The sequence below is a fragment of the Notolepis coatsorum genome (assembly GCF_963971535.1).
Source record: "Notolepis coatsorum genome assembly, chromosome: 11".
Taxonomy (NCBI): domain Eukaryota; kingdom Metazoa; phylum Chordata; class Actinopteri; order Aulopiformes; family Paralepididae; genus Notolepis; species Notolepis coatsorum.
Window position 1 is genome coordinate 59,955,513 of NC_140175.1, and position 22,868 is coordinate 59,978,380.

The following is a 22,868-nucleotide window of genomic DNA, read 5'->3' on the forward strand; positions in this document are numbered from 1 at the left end:
CAGGTGTGGTTTAAATCCAATCACCTGCCAAGTATTTTCTAGTGGCGGCCCTATTCCAAACTGTTTCAAGGGACCACTTCCCAGATGGTTCAGTGTAACAGACCAGCTGGCAGGTCAGGTTAACTACTCTGTGGTAAACACTGAAGATGAACAAAGACTGCTGCCAATTGCTGGAGAGCTAATGGCTGGTGAACTTGAGAAATTTTAGAACAATCTGACTCTTAATAATAAACACTGCACAGACAGACAGTGCAGTGTGTTACGACGGTTTGGACCATGTATACCATCACTATTACTACTGTCTGATTGACTCCTGCCACTCACTACTGTTCACTACTACTACTGTTATCACTATTATCAATATTACTTTGCACTTTGTTCTATGTTCTATTATTATTACTACCTATCCTACCTGTACCCCCCCCCCCCCCCCCCCCCCATGCTGCTATGACACTTGAATTTCCCCAAGGGGATTAATAAAGGAACATTTGACACTTGACTTCTGTACCGATCACCCGTCCAGCCGGGGTTGCAGTGGGGACATTTGCCGCCGACGCGGTTGCAGAAGTGTCCGTCTTTGCACAGCGGGCAAACCTCCAGGCAGTTTTCTCCATAGAATCCGTTAGTGCACATCTGGTCACACCTGGTGCCGTTCCAACCTCTATCACATGTGACGCATCGGCCCTCCGTCACCTTACACGGCTGCTGGCCTTTGCAGTGACCACACCTGGGAAGAAAAAAACTGTTTTAGTATGTGTATAAGTTACGGTAAATGTGGGAAATTAAATAGGCTCTAATACAGTGAACACTAATCTGATTAGTATTACAAATACTGCATATTTGTATATCTTGTATTTCATAAATGTAACAGTACTGTATATCTATCTGTATGTCATGTATGTCATAAATGTCATGATATATATCTGTATATCTATGTTGTGTATGTCATAAATGTCATTATGAATTGAAAATGGGGGACCCTGATAAACAAGATGAAAGTCTTTCTCTGGTCTGCATCCCCTTAACAATTGTGTGTATTGAGCCGTACTGTATTGTACCCATTCTGCAATCTGTTAATAAAATTGTCAACCAACCAATCAATCAATCAATCAATATTCAACGTTAAATGAATGAGCTTCTGTGTTAGTAAGTCAGTGTAAAGTCAGATGTATGGGCCTTTTAAGTCAGTGATAAAAGTGTCTTTCAAGTTTCTCAAGTTTCTTTAATAGTTGTCATACAGAAGTACAGAATACTTTTATACAAAATGCTTCTTACTGTTACGCTCCAGAGACTGTGCAAGACAAGATAAGTATGAAATAAAATAACATAGTATAGCATGTAAATTAGAAGTAAAAAATGAGGTCACAGTGTTCAGTATAGACATATGTACAATGTTCGATGCAGAATAGACGTAACTGAGTTACCATATAATATACAATATACTATGCAGTGTACTAATATACAATACTATATAGTGCAAGGCAGAAATGGGATGAGGTGCAATTTAGGTACAATTTACAGTAGGTGTACGAGTTGTAGTGCAAATCCTTTATCAATAAATATAAAGTGTGTTTGTGTGATCTAAAGTGTGGAGAGTGGGTGCTGCAGTGTGTTGTTTGTTTAAGTGAGTGTGTGCGTGTGGGTGTGTGTGCTGTGTGCATTTGATGGTTGTTGCATAGTGTTTATTGTTCGTTTAGCAGCCTGATGGCCTGGGGATAGAAGCTTCTTCTGAGTCTTTCTGTGCTCGCCTTAAGACTCCGGTATCGCTTGCCTGACCGCAGCAGTTCAAAGAGGCAGTTGTTCGGGTGGCTGGAGTCCCTGATGATTCTCTTAGCCTTCCCCCTGCACCGCTTGTTGTAAATGTTCTGGAGGGTGGGAAGCCCCCCTCCAATTGTGCGTTCGGCTGAACGTGTCACTCTTTGTAGTCTGCTACGGTCTTGTGCAGTGCTATTCCCAAACCAGGAGGTGATGTTGCCAGTCAGGATGCTCTCTATTGTACATGAGTAGAAGTTCCTAAGGATCTTCTGACTGACTTGGAACTTTCTTAGGCGCCTGAGGAAGTAGAGGCGTTGTCGTGCCTTCTTCACAACACTGTCAATGTGTGTGGTCCATGTCAAGTCCTCGGATATGTGGGCTCCGAGGTACTTGAAACTGTTCACTCTCTCAACCGGTGCCCCGTCGATGCTGAGGGGGCTGTAGTCCTTGACCCCCGACCTCCTGAAGTCCACAATCATCTATTTTGTTTTGCTGACGTTCAGGGAGAGGCAGTTCTCCTGACACCACTGTGACAGATTCTCTACCTCTTCCAGGTAGGCCCTCTCGTCGTTGGCAGAGATCAGGCCCACCACTACTGTGTCATCAGCAAATTTGATGATTGTGTTGTTGTTCCGATGTGCCACGCAGTCATGTGTGTACAGGGAGTAGAGCAGGGGGCTCAGAACACAGCCCTGGGGGGCCCCTATGTTGAGCGTGATGGATGAGGAGGTGCAGTTGCCTGCTCTTACCACCTGGGGTCTGCCCGTCAGGAAGTCCAAGACCCACTGGCAGAGGTCATAGTTCAAGCTCCTGCACTAATTATTATAGTTCAATATTTGATCACCAAAACCCTCCAAAAAGCATAAAAATGGGGCCCCCTGCCCAAAAAGGGCCCCCAAATATCGTTGCGCGCGCTTACAGACAAGTAGAATGCCCTTTTCAGCCTTTGAGCACCTGCCCCTCTAAAGCCCTGTGCACGTCCCTGCTGCCTACTGTTCCAAGATTTTAAATGGCAAGGCCCCTCCACCTCTCAGTACACCTCAGGGCAGCTCTGGCTGCAATTGTAGCTTACCACCACCGGTATGACTGTGTATGAACGAATAATGGACTCTGTGAAGCGCTCTGGGTCAGTGAAGAGCGCTATATAAATCCAAGTCATTATTATTATTATTATTGTGTCAAACAAAAAATATCTCATAATAGGTCCACAAGATCTACCAAGAGATGGGACTGTACTGTGCCGTTTAGGTCCAGCTCCTTCAGTCAATCCTGTTTTGCAGTCAGAGCCACTCAGTTTTGGAACATCCTACCAACTGAAATACAATACTGTGCTACCTACCACACCTTTACAAAAAAACGCAAGACCTGGCTATTAACAAATCAAACATGTGATCACTTTTAACACATCCTGCGCCAAAAACGTTGTGATTCAAGTTCATGCTAATTCTGCCATTCCACAGCGTACGACGTTATTGAGATCCTATTTCATTTTTTCGCCATGGTATTCAGAATGCCCTCACGGAGCCTGGTCTGATAGAGTGGGAGCCTGCACAACTCTGCAACGCTTCAATACTGCCGCCTGGTGGATGATCGGCGAGTTGCAACCGGAAATGGATCTCTGGAGATCTCCGTGCATCTGGCAAATGCGTCCGCCACTCACATATTGTTGCGGGACTGTAGACACACGTCCGTGTGTAGTGATCGCTGCCATAACGCAATAATCTATATGATTTGGGCGTTTATTATGATTATACAAACCGGAAAAGGATCTAGGAGATCACCGTCAAATAAGGCGAACGGTAAGAGGACGCTGACGTCATTTTCAGCGTGAGTGTTTATTATTATTCATGCAAACTGCTCTGATCAATATATCACCCATACTACATAAAGCATTTACTGACGATCACGGAATTATAAACGACCCCCCCCCCCCCCCCGTTCATCCGCGCATGATCAGTCATAACGTTTAGGATCATGTACAGTTGAAATTTTTAATATAGCGTGTATCGCCAACAAACGGCAGTTGATAATCTATATATGCGTTTATGCCTATAACTAGCGTTCTAGGAATTACTGCGGAAAACGATAAAAACATATTTATATTCTAGACGGTATTTTCGTATGAATTTATGAATGAAAAAGTTAAACGTTCCTACATCCTGAACGATAGATAATCGATGTTGAATGGGCCATAGTAATGTCAATTTAGCAATACAATTTAAAAAGTTATAGCCCTGCAAAGAAGGTAAACATCTCCATAGGCTTAGACTGGTGGCAGTGATCATACATTGATGGATATAAGCGTGGCAGTTAGTTAATCAGTTCATTGTGTATTTTGTTATTGCTTTTACTATTATGTTGGATTGTGTTGTAAATATTGTGTTTTACTTGTAATGCTTCTGTTTTAGGTGTATGGTTTTATAACATCTTGCCAAAAGGAAAGCTGGCACATTTACAGAAATGTACTGTACTTTTTTAAATAAACAAACTGAAACTAACTATTATATTTCGTATGGCTATCGCATCCCGCTCAAGCCTATTGAGATACCCCTTATCTCCTTGTACCTAGTGTACACCACCACGAACAATTTATGCACCCACACCTGACCGGGTCCCGCCTCTATGGAGGCGTAGCCTATAAGACTATGGTACATGTTAGGCATGTTTGGTTGGAGCAATCTCCTCTTGGGGAAGAGGATAGGTTTTCTCTCCTCACAACTCCTTTTTCCACAGATAGTCTTTTTGGGCATTCTGTGGAGGCGCAGGCGGCTGTTGATCTGGGTCCTACACCGCCTCACGCTGTGCAGCCAGAGGTGGGAGCACGGTCTCGTCAACGACAGTGGCGAGATCCTCGACAGGCGGCCATGTTTCCCCCGCCAGTGGTGCCCTGGGTGGAGAGTCAACAGGGTACCACAAAGCCGACAGCCTTGGCGGCCGAGGGATCGGCCATTTTGGGTGAATTCAAGTTTGGTAAAACAAGCCGTCGTCACTTTGCCGCTCCCCGTTCAATCCTCTCTCTGTTACCCACGGAAGCGGGGCTCTGATCGTTCTCCTTTGGCTGCGGGCTGCGAACCTTCATCGAAGCGTATGCGGCCCCATTCTTCACTTCTCATGGGGACAGGGGCTGACACCCAGTTGATGGCTGAGCCTGGGTCTGTCCGTGAGAATGTTCCGTCGCGTGGTTCCTGCACCAAACGTTGTGTGTTGGATGAGCCTGGTGTTATAGCTGCCACTAGCTACAGTGGTCAGCTGGGGGACTCGAGGCCTCTTCTGTTGAATGCACAGCAGGGGTTACCCCGGCTTCGCCTTCGCCAGGCGGGGTATCGCGCTGGTGTCTCCCACTCCCGTCACAGCGGCAGTGGTCTGTAAAGGAGAGGCGAGCGTGATTTGGGTGGTAGCAATATCACTGCAGGGCTTCGGCGTGTAGGAGCCCATGGGGTCCTCATGCCTTGCGTGTCTAGCTGCGGAACAACTCCTCAGCATGCGCTAGAGGGGTGTTCAGGGAGGGGGTATGTGTCAACCAGTTTGATGACAGCTTCTCCCGTATCAAACCGGCCCTTTCTGTCGGGGTCCCCCCTTGGGTGCGTCGCACAGCGGGAGGGACCGGGCCAACTATATACTGTTCCTTGCGGCCCAGCGTCAGTTGACGGTGGGTGCGCTGTGGGATTATTTTCACATTTGGTGACAAGAATGCCGTTTGGGGGGGTGGATAGAGAGAACGTTGAGGGGGGGGCTTGTTTTGCAGTTCGCACAACCCCACCCTCCGTTCTCAGGTTTGGTGCCGACCCTATTGTCAGGGTCAGAAGCAGTGACAGCCCTGGCCGACGAGATCCAATCTCTGTTGGCGAAGCAGGCCGTCGTCGTGGTTCCGAGAGAGGACGCGATGTCAGGCGTCTACTCCCGTTATTTTCTGGTGCCCAAGAAAACAGGGGGGGTCAGACCTATACTGGATCTGTCCGCGTTCAATCGGTTGATTGTAGCGAGACCGTTCAGAATGTTGACCGTCAAACTCCTTCTGCTTGCTGTCAGGAGGGGAGACTGGTTCACCTCCATAGACCTGAAGGATGCGTATTTTCACATCCCCATTTACCCTCCTCACAGGAAGTTCCTACGGTTCCTGTTTCAGGGCATAGCGTACGAGTACCAGAGGATGCCGTTCGGTTATTCTCTGGCTCCCCGCACATTCACCAGGTGCGTGGCGACTGCACTGGAGCCCTTACGTCGTCGGGGGTTACGAGTTCTATTCTATCTCGACGACATGCTACTCCTCAGTCGTTCGGAGGAGGTTGCTAGGTCTCATACCAGGCTGGTGGTGGAATTCCTCACCAACCTGGGTTTTGCTGTGAATTGGAAGAAGAGTAGCCCTCTTCCCAGTCAACAGGTGGAGTACTTGGGCTTGACGTTGAGGTCAAGGCCCATGATTGCAACCCTCTCGGAGCAGCGTCGGGTGGTTCTCCGTCACGCGCTCGGGGGTTTCCGTCTGGGAGGGACGGTCACGGCACTGCAAGTGATGCGTCTGCTGGGCATTATGGCATCTGCTCACACGGTGGTTCCTCTTGGCCTCCTCTTCATGAGGAGGATCCAGAGGTGGTTTCTCTCTATGAGAATAGATCCGGTGAGGGACAAATGGAAACGGTTGACGGTTCCTTTGTCGATATGGGGAGATCTCGCCCACTGGAGGAGGCTGGGTATCCTCACCATTGGGGTCCCCATAGGCAGCAGGAGCTCACACGTCACGGTCTTCACCGACGCCTCTCTCACGGGTTGGGGAGGGACGTGTCGGACCCACGCAGTGGGGGGCAGCTGAACGGGTCATGCTGGCCCAGCTACCCCGCATATCAATGTGTTGGAGTTGAAGGCGGTCCTCCTGGTCCTCAAACGGTTCGACCACCTGGTGGTAGGCGAACACGTTTTGGTCAGGACAGACAGTATGACGGCAGCGGCGTATATCAACAGGCAGGGTGGGACATTTTGCTGAACTTGTTGCAGGATTTGCTGTTGCCTTTCTAACATGGAGTTAAGAGGTACTTTGGATGGACCCCTTGGTCGGAAGCCTCTGTAGTAGGTCTGTCTCATTGGTTTGTCGCTGCCCTGGTCTGGACCTCTCTGGTTCTCTTCGCCTTCGCCTCCAAAGTATGGCGGGTAGCGCCGTCTGCCTGGGTAGGAGGGCCTGCGCTGCTGTGGCTGCATGTCTCCCTCTGGGGCTCTCTCTGCCCCCTCGCAGCTGCTCTTCTCGCGGCCTTCACGACTTCCGCTACTCGGCGGCTCGCCCTCGCCATCGCTCTGGTAGTTCTCAGGGTATTCTCCATTGCGTGGAGGGCCCCTCCTGCGGGGGTAGCGCCTGTAGCGGTTCCGGTCAGCGGCGTACTTGCTCCCCTGGACTGGAACGCCTGCTGAGCCGGTGACGTTGGCCGCCTCTGCTCCCTTCTCCCCTTCAACCACATCAAACTCCACAGTGTCTCCATCTCCAACATTGCGAAGGTATTTCCTTGGGTTGTTCTTTTTTATGGCCGTCTGGTGTACAAACACGTCCTCTTTCGTGTCATTCCTGTTGATAAAACCATATCCATTTTTGACGTTGAACCACTTGACTGTCCCCAAGACTCTTGTTGCGATGACCTTCTTATCCGCCGCGGAAGCTTCGGCGGCCGGGCTGGATGGGCTCTCTGCGTCGTCAGCGGGCTGCGGTGGTTGTTGCATTTCGGCGGCCTCGCTGCTCATGGTTACTGGTTGGTAATGGTGGTCTTGTGCCGGCGGTGACTCTCCAGTGTGTTTCCCGGTGCTAGATAGTAACCTGGACCGGCGGTGGTGGGGGCTGCTGCCTTCGGGCTCTCTGCTTTCCACTCTCCGCTCCCGTTGCCGATCGAACTGGGCTATAGGGGTCGCTGCTAAGTACAGCCCCACCAAGGGCTTCCTCTTTTTATGCGGCGCAGCCATTGCCCCATCCCATAGTGGTGTGAGACCTTGTTCCACAGATTCGTGCTCATTATGCGAATGTTCAAAGGAAGACTCAAACTGGTTCAGCTCACCTGGCTGCCACTGTGGAGGGTCTGGCCCAGGCAGTAGAGGACTTACTCCAGGCAGCAGTAGAGGACTTACTACAGGCAGTAGAGGCAAGGGCAAGGGTCTAGGCATGAAAGGCAGGGAACCTTGCTCCTCATTTTCCATTTCAATACCACCATGTTCAAAATGTTCTGAAAAGTGAACAGATGGTGCATCATCCCGTACAGGAGTGCTAGCCCTCCTGATGGGGTTTTGTAGTTGAGCATTAAGCTGTTTGTCTCGTCTTTTCAAACACTCCACCATTGACCGTTGGAGGTTATTAATATCGCTCTGAAAAGTATGTTGTAGTCGTTGACATTGACGGTCAATGTAACACCTGAGAATGTCATCTTGTCTAGTTGTATTTATATGGAAAGCCTGGATCTCTCTTTCCACAGCACTCAAACGTGACTGAAGCTGTGTAATGTCAGTAGCTACTTTGGCTTCCCCCATCCCAGAGGTAGCAAATGCGCCAGAATGGATAACAGTGACCTCAGGTTGCCGTTCCTCACTACCCCCAGAGCCGTCATCATTCACATGCAAGTCATCAAGAGTCTCAGCTAGATCCTGTACAGGATCTCTTCTTGTCACAAAAGGGCCAGCTGTGAAGTCTATAAGAGCCTCAGCAAGTTCTCCCTCTCCCTGGTCTGAGGCAATCTCTTCTTCAACAATACTCCCTGGAATAGGAGAATGCATAGATGTAGCCATGGTATAGCAACTTTGGCTATGGGCATCTCGCAGGCTGCGCAGTCTGAGGGCGCTCCACATTCCTGGTACAGAGAATATGGGGGCGGATATGATGTCTCGGGGCGGTCCTCATTACGACAAGTGGGAACTCCGCCCCGACATAGTCAGACAGATCTGGGATCGGTTCGGGGAGGCCTCGGTAGATCTGTTTGCGTGCCGACGCTCTCACAAGTGCCCCTTGTGGTTCTCGCTCAGTCGAGCAGATCATCCCCCCTTGGGGGTGAATGCCTTCTCGACCTTTCCATGGCCGCCCGGTCTTCTGTACGCCTTTCCTCCTGTACATCTGTTGAGTCAGCTGTTGGAGCGGATACGGAGGGAGCGCAGGACGGTGATCCTGGTCGCGCCGGACCGGGGCAAGTCAGTATGGTTCCCGGTCTTGATCCAGCTTCTGGTCGCTCCTCCTTGGGTCATTCCTTGGTCGGCGACGGCCCTCTCACAGCACGACGGGTCACTGTTCCAGTTTCCGACGTTGGGCCAACGGCTGTTGGTGTGGCTGGTGGGAGGGTGAGTCTGGAGAGGATGGACCCTTCGGTGGTTGATACCATCCGGCGTGCGCATGCTCCCTCCACTGTCGCGGTTTACGCGGGCAGATGGCGTGCGTTCCAAGAGTGGTGTAAGGCGGGGGGCCGGGACCCAGTCTCCTGCCCCCTGGATGCTGTCCTGAGTTATCTCCAGTCTCTCCTTGATAGACTGTCGGCTTCGACGGTGAGGGTATATGCGGCAGCTATATCCTCCTATCATGAGGGGTTTGAGGGGACTGTCTTGTTCAGCCACCCTCTTGTGAAGCGTTTCCTGCTTGGCGCTCGACGCGTTAAGCCGGTGCAACGCTCCTTGGCTCCGACTTGGGATCTTCAATTGGTCCTCGGTCCGTTGTCCTTGGCCCCGTTTGAGCCACTCGAGCAGGCGCCGTTGGAACGGCTGTCTTTCAAGACTGCGTTCCTGCTGGCTGTCACTTCCGCTAAACGCGTGGGTGAGCTCTGTGCTCTCTCGGTATGTCCAGAGTGCCTGTCTTTTCGGGCCGATTGCGGTGCCACTCTGCGACCTAATCCTGCTTTCATGCCTAAGAATATCCGGAGTTCCTTCCGCTCCCGGGATATTGTGGTTCAGGCGTTTCGTCCTCCTCCTCACGCTAGTGAGTTGGATGCGGGCCTTCACCTGTCATGTCCGGTCCGTGCTTTGGGAATTTACCTCAGCCGTACTCAGGACCTCAGGGTTACCGATCAGCTTTTTGTCTGTTACGGTGGTTATCGTGCCGGTAAGGCACTGTCGAAACAGCGCCTGTCCCATTGGTTGTGCGAGGGCATTGCCCTCTGCTACACATTGGCTGGGCAGGATCCCCCTGGGGGCATCAGGGCGCACTCCACTCATGGGGTGGCTGCCTCTGCCGCTCTCCTGGGTGGGGCCTCCGTGGAGGACATCTGTGCTGCAGCTTCATGGTCCTCCCTGGGCCCCTTTGTAAGGTTTTACCTCATGGACATGACCGGGGGTTCTGTCTCCCAGGCGGTTCTGGGGTCTGTGGCCTTTCCTGCTTCCCGTCCTTTGGTAGGGTAGCAGGAGTGTGTGGGTATGGGCCACAGTGTGTTAAGTCACACGTGGTTCCGCCTGTGCTGTGTGTTCAAGGGGTTCTAGTTCCATCGTGTTCGCACTCAGGTGGAGTTGACTGCGCCCCCCCTTCATTAGGAAGGATGGGGTGACAGGGCTCCCCGCACCCCTTGATGTGGGCTTACGGGTCCTCAGGGGGTACATCTGTCGGGTCTCGCGTCCGCTCTAACCCATATCTCAATAGGCTTGAGCGGGACGCGATAGCCATACGAAATATAACGATAGGTTATGTAGATAACCTAGTTATATGAGTATTGGCTGAGCGTCCCGCTCTAAGCGGCCCTGAGTTCCCTTTTTTGAGAGATGGGAGGAAGGGTGTTTGGTGACCAGTACCATGGTCTTATAGGCTACGCCTCCATAGAGGCGGGACCCGGTCAGGTGTGGGTGCATAAATTGTTCGTGGTGGTGTACACTAGGTACAAGGAGATAAGGGGTATCTCAATAGGCTTGAGCGGGACGCTCAGCCAATACTCATATAACTAGGTTATCTACATAACCTATCGTTATATTTCCCATTAATTGGCTTGAAACGGTCGGAACAAGCCTTTAGTGATTGTCAAACCTGCTTGTGCCAGTCAATGGGAAATATAACTGTCAGTGTTTGTTAACAATTCTAATGTCAGTCAATGGGAAATATAACTGTCAGTGTTTTTGAACCATGCTAGTGCCAGCCAATGGAGAAGATAACTGTTAGTGTTAGTTAGGGATGCACCGATATGAAAATTGGCCGCCGATACCGATACCGATTGTTCAACTAACACTATCGGCCGATACCGATACCGATACCGATACCGATACCGATATTTGTATATTTGTATATAAGTATTTGTAAAAAAAAAATTTTTTTTTTTATTTTTTTTTTTTTTTAATGAAACTACTGTATATTTGTATGTGTATGTTTGTATTTGTAGGCCTCTTTACTTACTTAAAAAAATGAAACATCAAGAAATATGTTTATGGTATCACTATCTCTCTCCCAGTATCGTCTTGCGGCCTGCAGAGGGATACTATTTTCTCAACCAGAGCTTTCAACCAATGAAATGGAACCATTCTTGCGGCCTGCAGCGGGATACTATTCTCTCAACCAGAGCTTTCAACCAATGCAATGGAACCATTTTGATTGACAGTCGATTCGGCCAATTACGCCACACCGCTAGCACCCACCTCCCGCTTGCCGACCAATCGGCAAGCGTTTATAAATTTTTCTACTTCCGGGCATGCCGCCATTGTTCTGTTTGCGAGAGCAGAACACACTTAACGTAGCTACGTTAGCTGCCCGGCCCGCCGACCGGCGCTCCACGCATGACCAAATGAGACATAATGATTTTACTGCAACAAATGTTATAATAAAACAAAGCCTTTCTATACATTTGTCTGGTTGAAAACTTTATTAACAGATTGCAGAATGTGTAGTTGGGTACGTAATGAGCAACGGAATGGAACCAAGCTATGAACGGACTAACGGAGTAATGCCTTGTTTACTGCTATGTTCGGGTAAATAATATGCTTGTTATTGAACGTGTAACACTTCATTTTAACAGCAGATACTTTCTTAAATGCCATCTTCCCGAGAGAGGGTGTTGACGGGGAGTTGTGTTATTAATAGCATTGAACAGCTAACCAAAAGCTAGCGTTAACTATTGTTAAAGGTTTAGCCATAACGTTACCTTGGCTAAAGTTGGGGGTATTCATAATGCAGCAATAATGACTGCAGACCTGCAAGCAAAGTACAGCAAGTTGACAAAGGAGTATTCCAACGCAAATCACATTTTCACCAGTAACGTTAGTCTTGCATCTAATAGCTAATAACGTAGCTACGTTAGCTGCCCGGCCCGCCGACCGGCGCTCCACGCATGACCAAATGAGACATAATGATTTTACTGCAACAAATGTTATAATAAAACAAAGCCTTTCTATACATTTGTCTGGTTGAAAACTTTATTAACAGATTGCAGAATGTGTAGTTGGGTACGGAATGGAACCGAGCTAATAAACGGACTCGGAGTAATGCCTTGCTGCTATGGGTAATAATAATATGCTGATGTTATTGTCCGTGTAACACTAACTATATAACGCTAATGCCACAAAACGAATGCCTTGTTAATCATAAGTAGTTACTTTGATGCAGTAGATTGTGTGTGTGTGTGGGGGACGGCGGGCGTTGTGCAGGTAGGTCTCGAGTGAACTTTTTATTTTTTTGCCTTTTGACGCTACACAAATTGATGGGTATTTATCGGCGACTGCTATCGGCACATTTGAGCTTATCGGCTGATAGGCCGATAGCAGTCAACAAGGCACTTATCGGCCGATACCGATACCCGACCGATATATCGGTGCACCCCTAGTGTTAGTGTTCCTACAGCATATGGAAGTATGCTAGCTTGCAGTCTTGCATTGCAACGTTGAAAGAAAGAATCCTCGACCTTCCCTTCAAAGTTCAGACAGCCGACTAGTTTCCATCTGCCACCCACCTGTTTCTGCAATTCTGTCCATAGAAGCCAGCTGGACACGGCTCTCTGCAGAACTTTCCCCTGAATCCTGGCCTGCAGGTGCAGGTGCCGTCCGCCTGGTTACAGCGTCCGTTTACACACTGACACAAGCGCTCACATTGCGTGCCCCACAGACGCTCACGACACTTGCAGCGTCCGGTGAGCTGCTCGCAGGGGGAGCTGTTGCAGGCGCACTGGGCGTTGCAGTTGCGTCCGTACCAGCCGGGGTTGCAGTGACATTGGCCTGTAGCCACGTCGCACGCCGAGTTCACGCTGCAGTAGCAGTTGTTGGAGCACTGCTTGCCCCAGAATCCAGAGTAGCATGTGCATACGCCACTGTCCTGGTCACAGGTTCCCTTCTGGCAGCCGCACGACAACTCACAGGTCGGGCCCCAGCGGTTGGGGTTGCAGGTACAGGCGCCTGTAACGTCATCACACTGGCCGTCAGGGTGACAGGAACACTTTCCCTTGCAGTCAGGTCCCCAGAACTGAGACGGACACTCTGTGGGGAAGAAGGACAGAGAAGACAGTTATGGTTGGTTTGTCTAAATTGAGAGAGAGAATTTATGCACATGTAGAAGAGGCTTGTGACAGCTACTGAATAGAATCAGAGGATACAGTAGCAGAAACGGCCAGAAAGTACAGTAGATAATAAACACAGAGCGAGTGGGGACTTTATTTCCTTTCAGCTGATTTTTCTAAATGGACAGTCATCTGATATTTGTTCTTATTCTAAACATTGCTGATGTCAGATGAAAAACTTGTACTGTATCTCGAAAAACAAACTTCTTCAGAAATGAATAAAAACAGCCTTATTTTAACACAACAAAAACAAAACATGCAGTTATGTTTCATCTGTCTGAGCGCTTCCGCTCCAGCCTTATTGGGATTTATTCGTCATTCGTGCGCCTATTGCGTGCACGTTGAAAAATGTCCAGCGCGTCCACATGGAGTATCGCTGGGTGCCCGACGCTGGACTTTCTTCAGATCCCCGTCACCAGCTTGGCAGAGGACTGGAGAACGTCACACGGCATGCGGTAGTCGAACCGAACCGTGTTCAGGTAGGGCCGGCAATGGCAATTGTCACTGTCGCCCATTGTCCCGTGCAACCGGGCGGCACGTGTGCAGCACAGTGGGCTTTGTACTCGGGTGAACGCAGACAAAAAGCAATGTTATTACGCGTTTTTTCCCAGTATCATGGCGCTCGCGGCTGCAGCTAATAAGGGGTTCCACTACTGTGTGTCCGGGGGGACCCGAGCAGCGGGCGGGGCCGGCTGTGTCCGGGGTTTCCCCGGATTAACCCTTATATCGCTGAAGGACAGATGGTGTCTAGTGTTAAGGGCCTAACCGAGGCTTATCTACCTTTTACACAGGTCGACGGCCTGGTGGGGGGGGCTTAGGACCGGCGTGCCACGCTTAGATAAGCCACTTGCCTCGGTCCTTTGACCAGATATGGTAGAGTGGCACCCCGACCGGAAGCCGACGCAGAGGGCCGAGTCGGCCCGGCAGATGGCTGAGTGGGCCGACGAGGCCTATACCGCCGCAGTACAGAACCTAGCAGCAACAACTAACATTGCTAGCTGTTTTTCTGTCAAAAATGGTGTCAGGCGGTGGGGTCTTGGGGCCGGACGATGCCAGATGCATCTAACACAGCTGCAAGCTAATAGCCTCAGGGAAAGGGATGACGCTTTCAACATTTATGCACAGACATCTGTGGTTGGAGCAGTCTCCCCTGGAGGAGAGGAGAATTCCCCTCCTCAGGGCCCCCCTCTCCGAGGATGGACTTTTTGGTTTGTCAACGGAGGCGCTGGCGGCCTATAGCAGGCCCCCACGCCGCCCCACACCTCACAGCCAGAGGTGAGAGTATTGTCTCGTCAGCGGCTGCTGCGAGACCCCCGACCAGTGGCCTTGCGACCCCTGCCCGAGACACCCTGGCGCTTGGAGCACATAATGAAACAGAGACATGGGTCCTCACGGTACGGACAGACCCAGACGGCCGTAGGTTCAGGCGAATTTGAAGTGCGCGGCTCCCCCCGGGGAGTAGACCGACGCAATCATCTCACTGTGTCTAGCAAAGCTCTCTGTTCACCCCCTCGTATGCGATGCGAAAATAGGGGCTCTGTTCCCCCTCTGGTGTTGGGCCACGTTGCTATTCCTGCGGGGAAGCGTAAGCGGCCCGACATGTCACTTCTCGTGACAGAGGCTGATACCCAGGTCGTTTTTTGGTTGAAACAAACGTGCAGTGATGTCACTCAAATATGTTTAACCTCTTAAGCCTCTTAGAAAATATATCTAATGACACTTTAACCTATTGGTAAACTAACGTATTGATGATAATATACATTATAACTGCTGTTGTGACATGGTTATGATGTTTATACTTGAATACATTTGACAAAGAAAACTATACTTTTGTCAAACAGTCTGGAGAGATTGATTTATGACGTGATGTCATTTGCGGTCCGCCGATGGACCACACGGGTGGAAGAGGTTAAGTGGGGTGGCAGCGTTGGGGACCCAGGACTCGTTCTTGTCGCGCCGGACCAGATCAGTCCAGCCCGGTGTTCCGCCAGGTAACAGTCGAGCTCTGCTCGTACAATGTATCTGTCAGCCCGAGGGCCCTGTGCGTTTCCGGGAGGAAATACCAGGGCGGACCGGAAGTCATGGGGGCCCCTCCCCCACCGCTCAGTGGGTGGGCCATCGAGATACTGTTTTTAGCAGTCAGCCCCTCTAAGCGCTCCTGTGTAGTTCACGGTCCTCCAGGCACGGGTCGAGCCATGCTCTTGCTAAGGAACCTGTCGGCCTGGGTTAAAGGAGCGACCCTCTTTTGGAGTGGTTGTCTCCCCGGTATGCCAGCTGACCCCACGAGATTATGAGGGAGAGCCTCCTCCTCAGGGAGTTTCACAGCCTCCTCAGAGAGTTTTCGGAGCCTCCCCCTCTGTAAGAGAGCCTCCTCAGAGAGTTTCAGAGCCTCCTCCTCAGAGAGTCTTCGCGGCGTACCAGGTGGAGAAGAGCCTTCACCTGTTGTGTCCTGTCCATGCGCTGGTGGTGTACCTTAAAAGCACACGGGACCTCAGGGCTACCAGTCAACTACTTATCTGTTATGGTGGCCCTAACACGGGTGAGGCGCTGTCCAGGCAACGCCTGTCACATTGGTTGTGTGAGGGCATTGCCCTCTGCTACACTTTGGTTGCCCTCCTGCACCCTGCCACCAGGTGGGCTAGCAGGAGTGTGTGGGTGTGGACCACAGGGTGTGTTTCACACTCGGTCCCAGGGCCGCCTCAGGGGGTGTGCGAGCAGTGCGGTCGCACAGGGCCTCGCGGGAAGGGGGGCCTCACACAATTTTTTATTTTTTTTTGCGAGGCCCCCCTTCCCGCGAGGCCCTTTTTCATCACAGACCTAAAATCTAGTTTTGCTTATATGCTTATATATTTCACATTAGACACGTTTGTAGAATGTTCCTGGCTCTGTGGCTCTGCAGCAGACATACTCACTATTGGAGCTCTGGGGCTCTGCAGCAGACATACTATTGGTTTCAACGAAGGGAGGGGTTACATCATGTGTACGCCGGCGTGCGTCAGCTGCGTTTGACTATTTTGCGTGTGCAGCTTTGGAGGTTATGCTTAGTTATTTATGCCAGCCAAAACGAAGAGGACGGTCATTCGGCAGATGGACTGAAGATGAAACTTGTTGCATGTTAGACAGTTCAGTCAGGCTTAGCTGAAGGCAGGGACAGCTAGTTAGCTTTAGCTACGTTATAATATCGAGTGCTAACATGTGGTTCAGTCGGGATAGCCATGATGATGTCGGCTAGTAGCTAGCTTAGCTAAAGGCTAACTAGCGTTAGCTAACCTAGAGAGAGCGCGTGCAGCATTGTTATGCCAAGATGAAGAGGACGGTCATTCGGCAGATGAACTTCGTCAACTCCACACGGTTGTCTCCATCCTCTTGGACGTTTGGTGAGTTTTTAATGCACTCTATTCTATTCCCGCCGTGGATATATCTCTTTCTCTCTCTCGGGAGCCAAACGGGCCGGCTAGCTGTTGTAGTAGCTAACGGTGTGTGGCCTGGTGTCAGTACCTGGCTACTCTATTTGCAGTTAGCCTATTTAGCTGATGTCGGCCATTGGCTCCTTGCTACTTTGTTTTCTCTGGTATAGACCCTCTTCTCTTTGGATTTAAGTGTTGATCTTTGTCCTTTTGGATCTATGTATATTCATGTTGCCTTTGTGAAGTTATCTTTTCCTTCTGTTTTGTTCTTCCATTAAAAGTTGAATATCCTTTAGGGGCTCATCTTTGCTTATCTCTCTCATACATGCTCTCTCTCTAACACACACACACACAGACATGCTCTCTCTCTAACACACAAACACACATGCTCTCTCTCTCTCTCTCTTTCTAACACACACAGACATGCTCTATATCTCTCTCTAACACACAAAATGACATGCTCTCTCTCTCTATATTTCTCTCTCTTTCTAACACACATATACATGCTCTCTCTCTAACACACACACAAACAGACATGCTCTCTCTCTATCTCTCTCGTTCTAACACACACAGACATGCTCTATCTATCTCTCTCTCTTCAATTCAAATGGGCTTTAAGTTCAAGTTCTTTAGTTCTTTAATAGTTGTCATACAGAAGTACAGAATACTTTCATACAAAATGCTTCTTACTGTTACGCTCCAGAGACTGTGCTAGACAAGATAGTATCAAATAACATAATAACATAATATAGCATGAATTTAGAAGAAGAAAATGAGGTCACAGTGTTCGGTATAGACATATGTACAATGTTCTGAGTTACCATATAATATACAATACACAATACTATGCAGTGTACTAATGTACAGTACTATCTAGTGCAAAGCAGAAATGGGATGAGGTACAATTTTAGGTACAATTTACAGTAAGGTGTACGAGTTGTAGTGCAATCCTTCATCCATAAATATAAAGTGTGGGGAGTGGGTGCTACAGTGTGTTTGTTTAAAGTGGGTGTGTGCTATAAAGTGTGTGTAGTGGGTGCTACAGTGTGTTTGTTTAAAGTGAGTGTGTGCGTGTGGATGTGTGTGCTATGTGTGTTTGGTGGTTGTTGTTGTGTAGTGTTCATTCATTGTTCGTTTAGCAGCCTGATGGCCTGGGGATAGAAGCTACTTCTGAGTCTTTCTGTGCTCGCCTTGAGACTCCTGTATCGCTTGCCTGACGGCAGCAGTTCAAAGAGGCAGTTGTTCGGGTGGCTCGAGTCCTTAATAATTCTCTTAGCCTTCCCCTTGCAACGCTTGTAGTAAATGTTCTGGAGGGTGGGGAGCCCCCCTCCAATTGTGCGTTCGGCTGAACGTGTCACTCTTTGTAGTCTGCTTTGGTCTTTTGCAGTGCTATTCCCAAACCAGGAGGTGATGTTGCCGGTCAAGATGCTCTCTATTGTACATGAGTAGAAGTTCTTAAGGATCTTCTGGCTGACTTGGAACTTCCTTAGGCGCCTGAGGAAGTAGAGGCGTTGTCGTGCCTTCTTCACCACACTGTTAATGTGTGTGGTCCATGTCAAGTCCTCGGATATGTAGGCTCCGAGGTACTTGAAGCTGTTGACTCTCTCAACCGGTGCCCCGTCGATGCTGAGGGGGCTGTAGTCCTTGACCCCCGACCTCCTGAAGTCCACAATCATCTCCTTTGTTTTGCTGACGTTCAGGGAGAGGCTGTTTTCCTGGCACCATCCCGCCAGGACCTTGACCTCTTCCAGGTAGGCCCTCTCGTCGTTGGCAGAGATCAGGCCCACCACCACTGTGTCGTCAGCAAATTTGACGATTGTATTGCTACTCCGCTGAGCCACACAGTCGTGTGTGTACAGGGAGTAGAGGAGGGGACTCAGAACACAGCCCTGGGGGGCCCCTATGTTGAGGGGTGATGGATGAGGAGGTGCAGTTGCCTGCTCTCACCACCTGGGGTCTGCCAGTCAGGAAGTCCAAGACCCACTGGCAGAGGTCATAGCCCAAGCCCAGGTCCCTGAGCTTGGCTATGAGTATGGAGGGGACTATGGTATTGAATGCCGAGCTGTAGTCGATGAATAGCATTCTCACATAGTTCCCCTGCCTCTTGTCCAGGTGTGATGCTGCTGTGTGCAGCACATGGGATATGGCGTCCTCCGTGGACCTGTTGGGGCGGTATGCAAATTGCAGGGGGTCCATGTTGATGGGGAGGGAGGAGCAGATGTAGCCCTTTACTAGCTTCTCAAAGCACTTCATGGCTATGGAGGTGAGAGCTACAGGGCGGTAATCGTTGAGGCAAGCAGGCTTGGATTTTTTGGGTACAGGGATAATAGTGGACTTCTTCAGGCAGGTGGGGATGACAGCCTGTTCTAAGGACAGGTTAAATATGTCAGTGAATACTGGGGCCAGTTGGTCGGCACAGACTTTTAGGACGCGGCCGGGGATGCCGTCCGGACCTGCTGCCTTCCTGATATTCACTTTTTTAAAGGTCCGCCTCACCTCATGCTCTGTTACCCTGAACACTGCGCCTCCATCAGCAGCCGACCCCCCCCCCCCCATTGCCGAGGCTTGTGAGCTGGTGTTGTTATTACCAGCATCAAACCTCGCATAGAAGGTATTGAGGTCGTTTGCTAAGGAGATGTCACTGTTCAGTTTGAGGGAGGCGCCTTTGTAGTCTGTCATCGTTTTGAGCCCCTGCCACATAGCTCTAGAGTCAGCTTGTTCAAACTGGAGTTCAATTTTATCCCTGTAGCGCCGTTTGGCCTCTGACACTGTCCTCCTTACGTTGTGTCGCGCCACCTTGTGGTCATTCATGTTGCCTGCCACTAGGCCGTCATTGTATGCTTTGGTGCGCTCTCTCAGAGCTTCACGGACGGATTTGTCTACCCAGGGTTTTTGATTTGGGTAAACTTTCATTTTGGTAGTGGGGATTGTTTCTTTCACCCTAGTACAGACATAGTCCAGCACTGTCTCCGTGTAGGCATTAATGTTATCTGTGTCGCGGAACACAATCCAGTCTGTGTTGTGAAACACTGACCGGATCGTATCCTCTGACGTCACATCCCATTTCTGCACCTCTCGCGAGACTACGGGAGTACTTTTAATTCTTTGTCTGTACTTTGGTGTAAGGAAAATGGATGCGTGATCTGACTTGCCAAAGCCACTTGTATTTCTCCCAGTAGGTATGGGAGTTTTGAGTTATTGTCGATGTTTTCAAAGTCTCTTTGGGTGTTTGCAATTTGTGGGAAGTATGTCTTGGTATAGTGGGCAGGTTGTTTCCACCTCATCTTGTGTGCAGTGGGTCTGTCTTCGCTTGGGAGCCAAGTCTGCCTATGGCGGCCTTTCTCGATGGCTAGGCTGTGCTCGCTGAGTCTGTACCTAGTCAAGGATCTTCTTAGTATTGAGTCAGTCACAGTGCTCAGGTATTCTGCCACTGTGTACTCTCTGTTTAGGGCCAAATAGCATTTCAATTTGCTCTGGTTTTGGGTTGTTTCTTTCCAATGTGTGTGTCTCTCTCTCTCTCTCTCTCTGGCCTTGCTCTGGTGGAGGGTCAGGGGCATTGCCGGGTCTGTGCAGCGATAACACTGTATATTGACTGTAGAACGGGAGCTCTCTCTTGCTCTCTCTCTTGCTATATGTTGACTGTATCATGCCCAGCCTCGGGCAGCGCTATTATTTAAGAATATGTTGGCTGTATGACATTTTTTTTTTTTTTTTTACCTTTTAGGGGGGGGGGGGGGGGGGGGCCTCGCGTTTAAATCTTGCACAGGGCCTCGCATTTCTCCCAGGCGGCCCTGCTCGGTCCCACTCACGTTGTGCGTCCTAGCGTGGCTGTTCCCTATTACGCATATTGGTCCTATCCCCCTGCTCCTCGTTAGGATGAGCGGGGGGACGAGAGCCCCCTCCCGTTTTTGATGGGCGTAAGGCTGGAGCGGAAGCGCTCAGACAGATGAAACATAACAAAGGTTATCCGATAACCCTAGTTACGTGAATACTGGCTGAGCGATTCCGCTCTTCACACCCTGAGGACCCTTGGCTGTTTTCACACGTAAAATTCTGACTCGGAAGGGGGTGGAGGTGACCATATCCTGTGTTTTAAGGAAACACAGGGTAGGCGTGGCCACAGGCGAATGCAGGTGTATGGACGTTTTTCAACTTGCGCGCAATAGGCGCACGAATGATGAATAAATCCCAATAAGGCTGGAGCGGAAGCGCTCAGCCAGTATTCACATAACTAGGGTTATAGGATAACCTTCGTTTGGAAATGATACACTGGTCTAAATGGATTCTGTGGGTCATGATGAAATATATTAAAGGGGCACTTTGAATATGTCCTCCGGTGATGTCATCAGAGGACACTGGATCCTTGTGATTTACACAATTACAGCCTAAGGAAATGATATGGATGGAAAAATTATAAAAACAGGAGAATTTGAGTTCCGAGTCGCTCACGTGACAGTAATATTAAGCAACTTGATACTAAATGTCTACTCCAAAGGGTGTGGATAAATAGACAGTGTTTCCCATATGTAGGTGTGTATTTGTCAATATCAAACAGGGCTCACCACAAATATAGATTTTCCAAACTTATGTGCATATGTGGGGAACACAGAGCACCGTATTATGAAGATACAAATGAAATACTGTTCTTACTCATATCACAAGTAGCTGCAAAATAACCGTGTCGGCAGCGGCACTCGTTAGGACGCACACAGACCTCATTCTCTTTGCAGGTGAAGTTTCCTTCACATATTGCTGGAAGAAAATCATAGAACAAGTTAATTTACTCAAGTCAGATGAAAAAAAATAAAAGATCTTTATTCAAACCTTGCCTACAACAGTGAAGGTATAGCGATACACAAGCCAACTTTAATAGGCAACAATGCCGAATGAGAGACCTCTGTTTTGTTGTGTTCATACTGTGGGACCATTTTGCTAGGCACAAAACATTTTAATTGTTTTTTTGTTTGTTTTGTTTATCCCAGTGGGTCACTTTCGTGCCAATCTACATCATCCCCAAAGAATTGTCAAGTGCATTGCCACCCATAACATTGTGAAGTTTGTACCTATCAAGCATTCTTCTCCTTGCTGTGCCCAACCACTGCAGCAATGAACACCTCCAGACCTGTGAAGTAAACACATCTGTAAAGACCAAGCATGGATAGTTTATGGATTAATTATATTTTGCATTACTATAATTATTTGCCATAGCATTTAGCAGTGAACCATGGTTATACAGAAGACAAAGGAACAATATACTCTGTATAGCTTGGAAACTTTGGATATCCATACATGATCTTAGCCTACTGCTGCCTGCCTTGATTATGAAAAAGAATTGAACAAATTGAATATTATTATAGCAGTACAATAGAAATAATATTACAGCTCCCTAATATTGTAATACGAGTATGGCTGTTTGTGGGGGTCTTCGCCCGCAAACTGGATTTATGACCAGACCTATACTGGCTATACTGCTGTCTGTAGTATTTGCAAGGTAACTGTATCATGGACACAATATAATATATAATATAGGCAAAGTCACGTCTATATGAAGAGGTTCAGAAATCTTTCTCATGGAGAAAATTATTTAAAATATATATATATAACTTAGTAACTATAAGTATATATATATATATATATATAGTTTGTGTAATGCACATAATATCTGTTTTTAGTTTGTGTAATGCACATAATATCTGTTTTTAGTTTGTGTAATGTAATAATCTGTTTTTAGTTTGTGTAAGTTATATACTCACGGAGACTCGCAGACATGTCTGCCCCTGGGGTTGAGACCTGCTTGACAGTTGATGCAACAGAACAAGGTACTCAGGAGAAATACAATGCATGTATTCCACGTTTCCATAATGTGAAGACCAGCATCACTCTGCGTAATAACGACAAGATAACTTATTTTGAACAAATTATAATAATGAACGGGAACTCTTCTCACATTCGGGCTGAGAACTGTCAATAAATATTCACTCCTCAATGCAACCCTCACACACAAGTTTGAGACTACTAGAGTAGCAGTGGCGATGAGAACCCTTCGCAGACACCCCCTCCTCCCCGCGGTAAAACACACCATCCAATGAGAAGTCACCGACTGCATGCGTGGCAACAGACTAGAAATGTGATTCTGACCTGCGTTTTTTCACTGACCTTGTTACATTTTTGGTGATAAATAATTGCACAACACCTTGGCCTATGGGCACTTGTTGAGGCCTTGTGGCAGGTCTTTGTTTACATT

At 48.9% G+C, this 22,868-nt stretch overlaps 2 protein-coding genes across 3 annotated transcripts in view; both read right to left on the bottom strand.

Moving 5' to 3' along the window:
* Positions 1 to 22,612, bottom strand: part of LOC311237405 (scavenger receptor class F member 2-like) — a 69,414-nt gene extending 46,802 nt beyond the window's left edge. The window contains exons 1-5 of one of the 2 annotated variants that reach the window (XM_084325260.1): positions 22,378 to 22,612; positions 21,688 to 21,746; positions 21,275 to 21,376; positions 12,618 to 13,137; positions 509 to 727 (exon numbers count right to left, since the gene is read on the bottom strand). In XM_084325260.1, the coding sequence (XP_084181386.1) occupies positions 509 to 727; positions 12,618 to 13,137; positions 21,275 to 21,376; positions 21,688 to 21,746; positions 22,378 to 22,484 (1,007 nt within the window). In that variant the 5' untranslated portion in view covers positions 22,485 to 22,612. Of the gene's footprint in view, positions 1 to 508; positions 728 to 12,617; positions 13,138 to 21,274; positions 21,377 to 21,687; positions 21,764 to 22,377 lie in introns of both variants that reach the window. The other variant, XM_084325261.1, reaches the window with a different exon arrangement.
* Positions 3,091 to 7,491, bottom strand: LOC311236442 (Y-box-binding protein 1-like; the record flags this gene model as incomplete). The annotated part of the gene is made up of 2 exons (XM_084324118.1): positions 6,784 to 7,491; positions 3,091 to 3,099 (listed from the first exon to the last, which is right to left on the bottom strand). The coding sequence occupies exons 1-2, from the start codon at positions 7,474 to 7,476 to the stop codon at positions 3,091 to 3,093; spliced, it is 702 nt and encodes a 233-aa protein (XP_084180244.1). The 5' UTR covers positions 7,477 to 7,491.
* Positions 22,613 to 22,868: the final 256 nt, after the last annotated feature.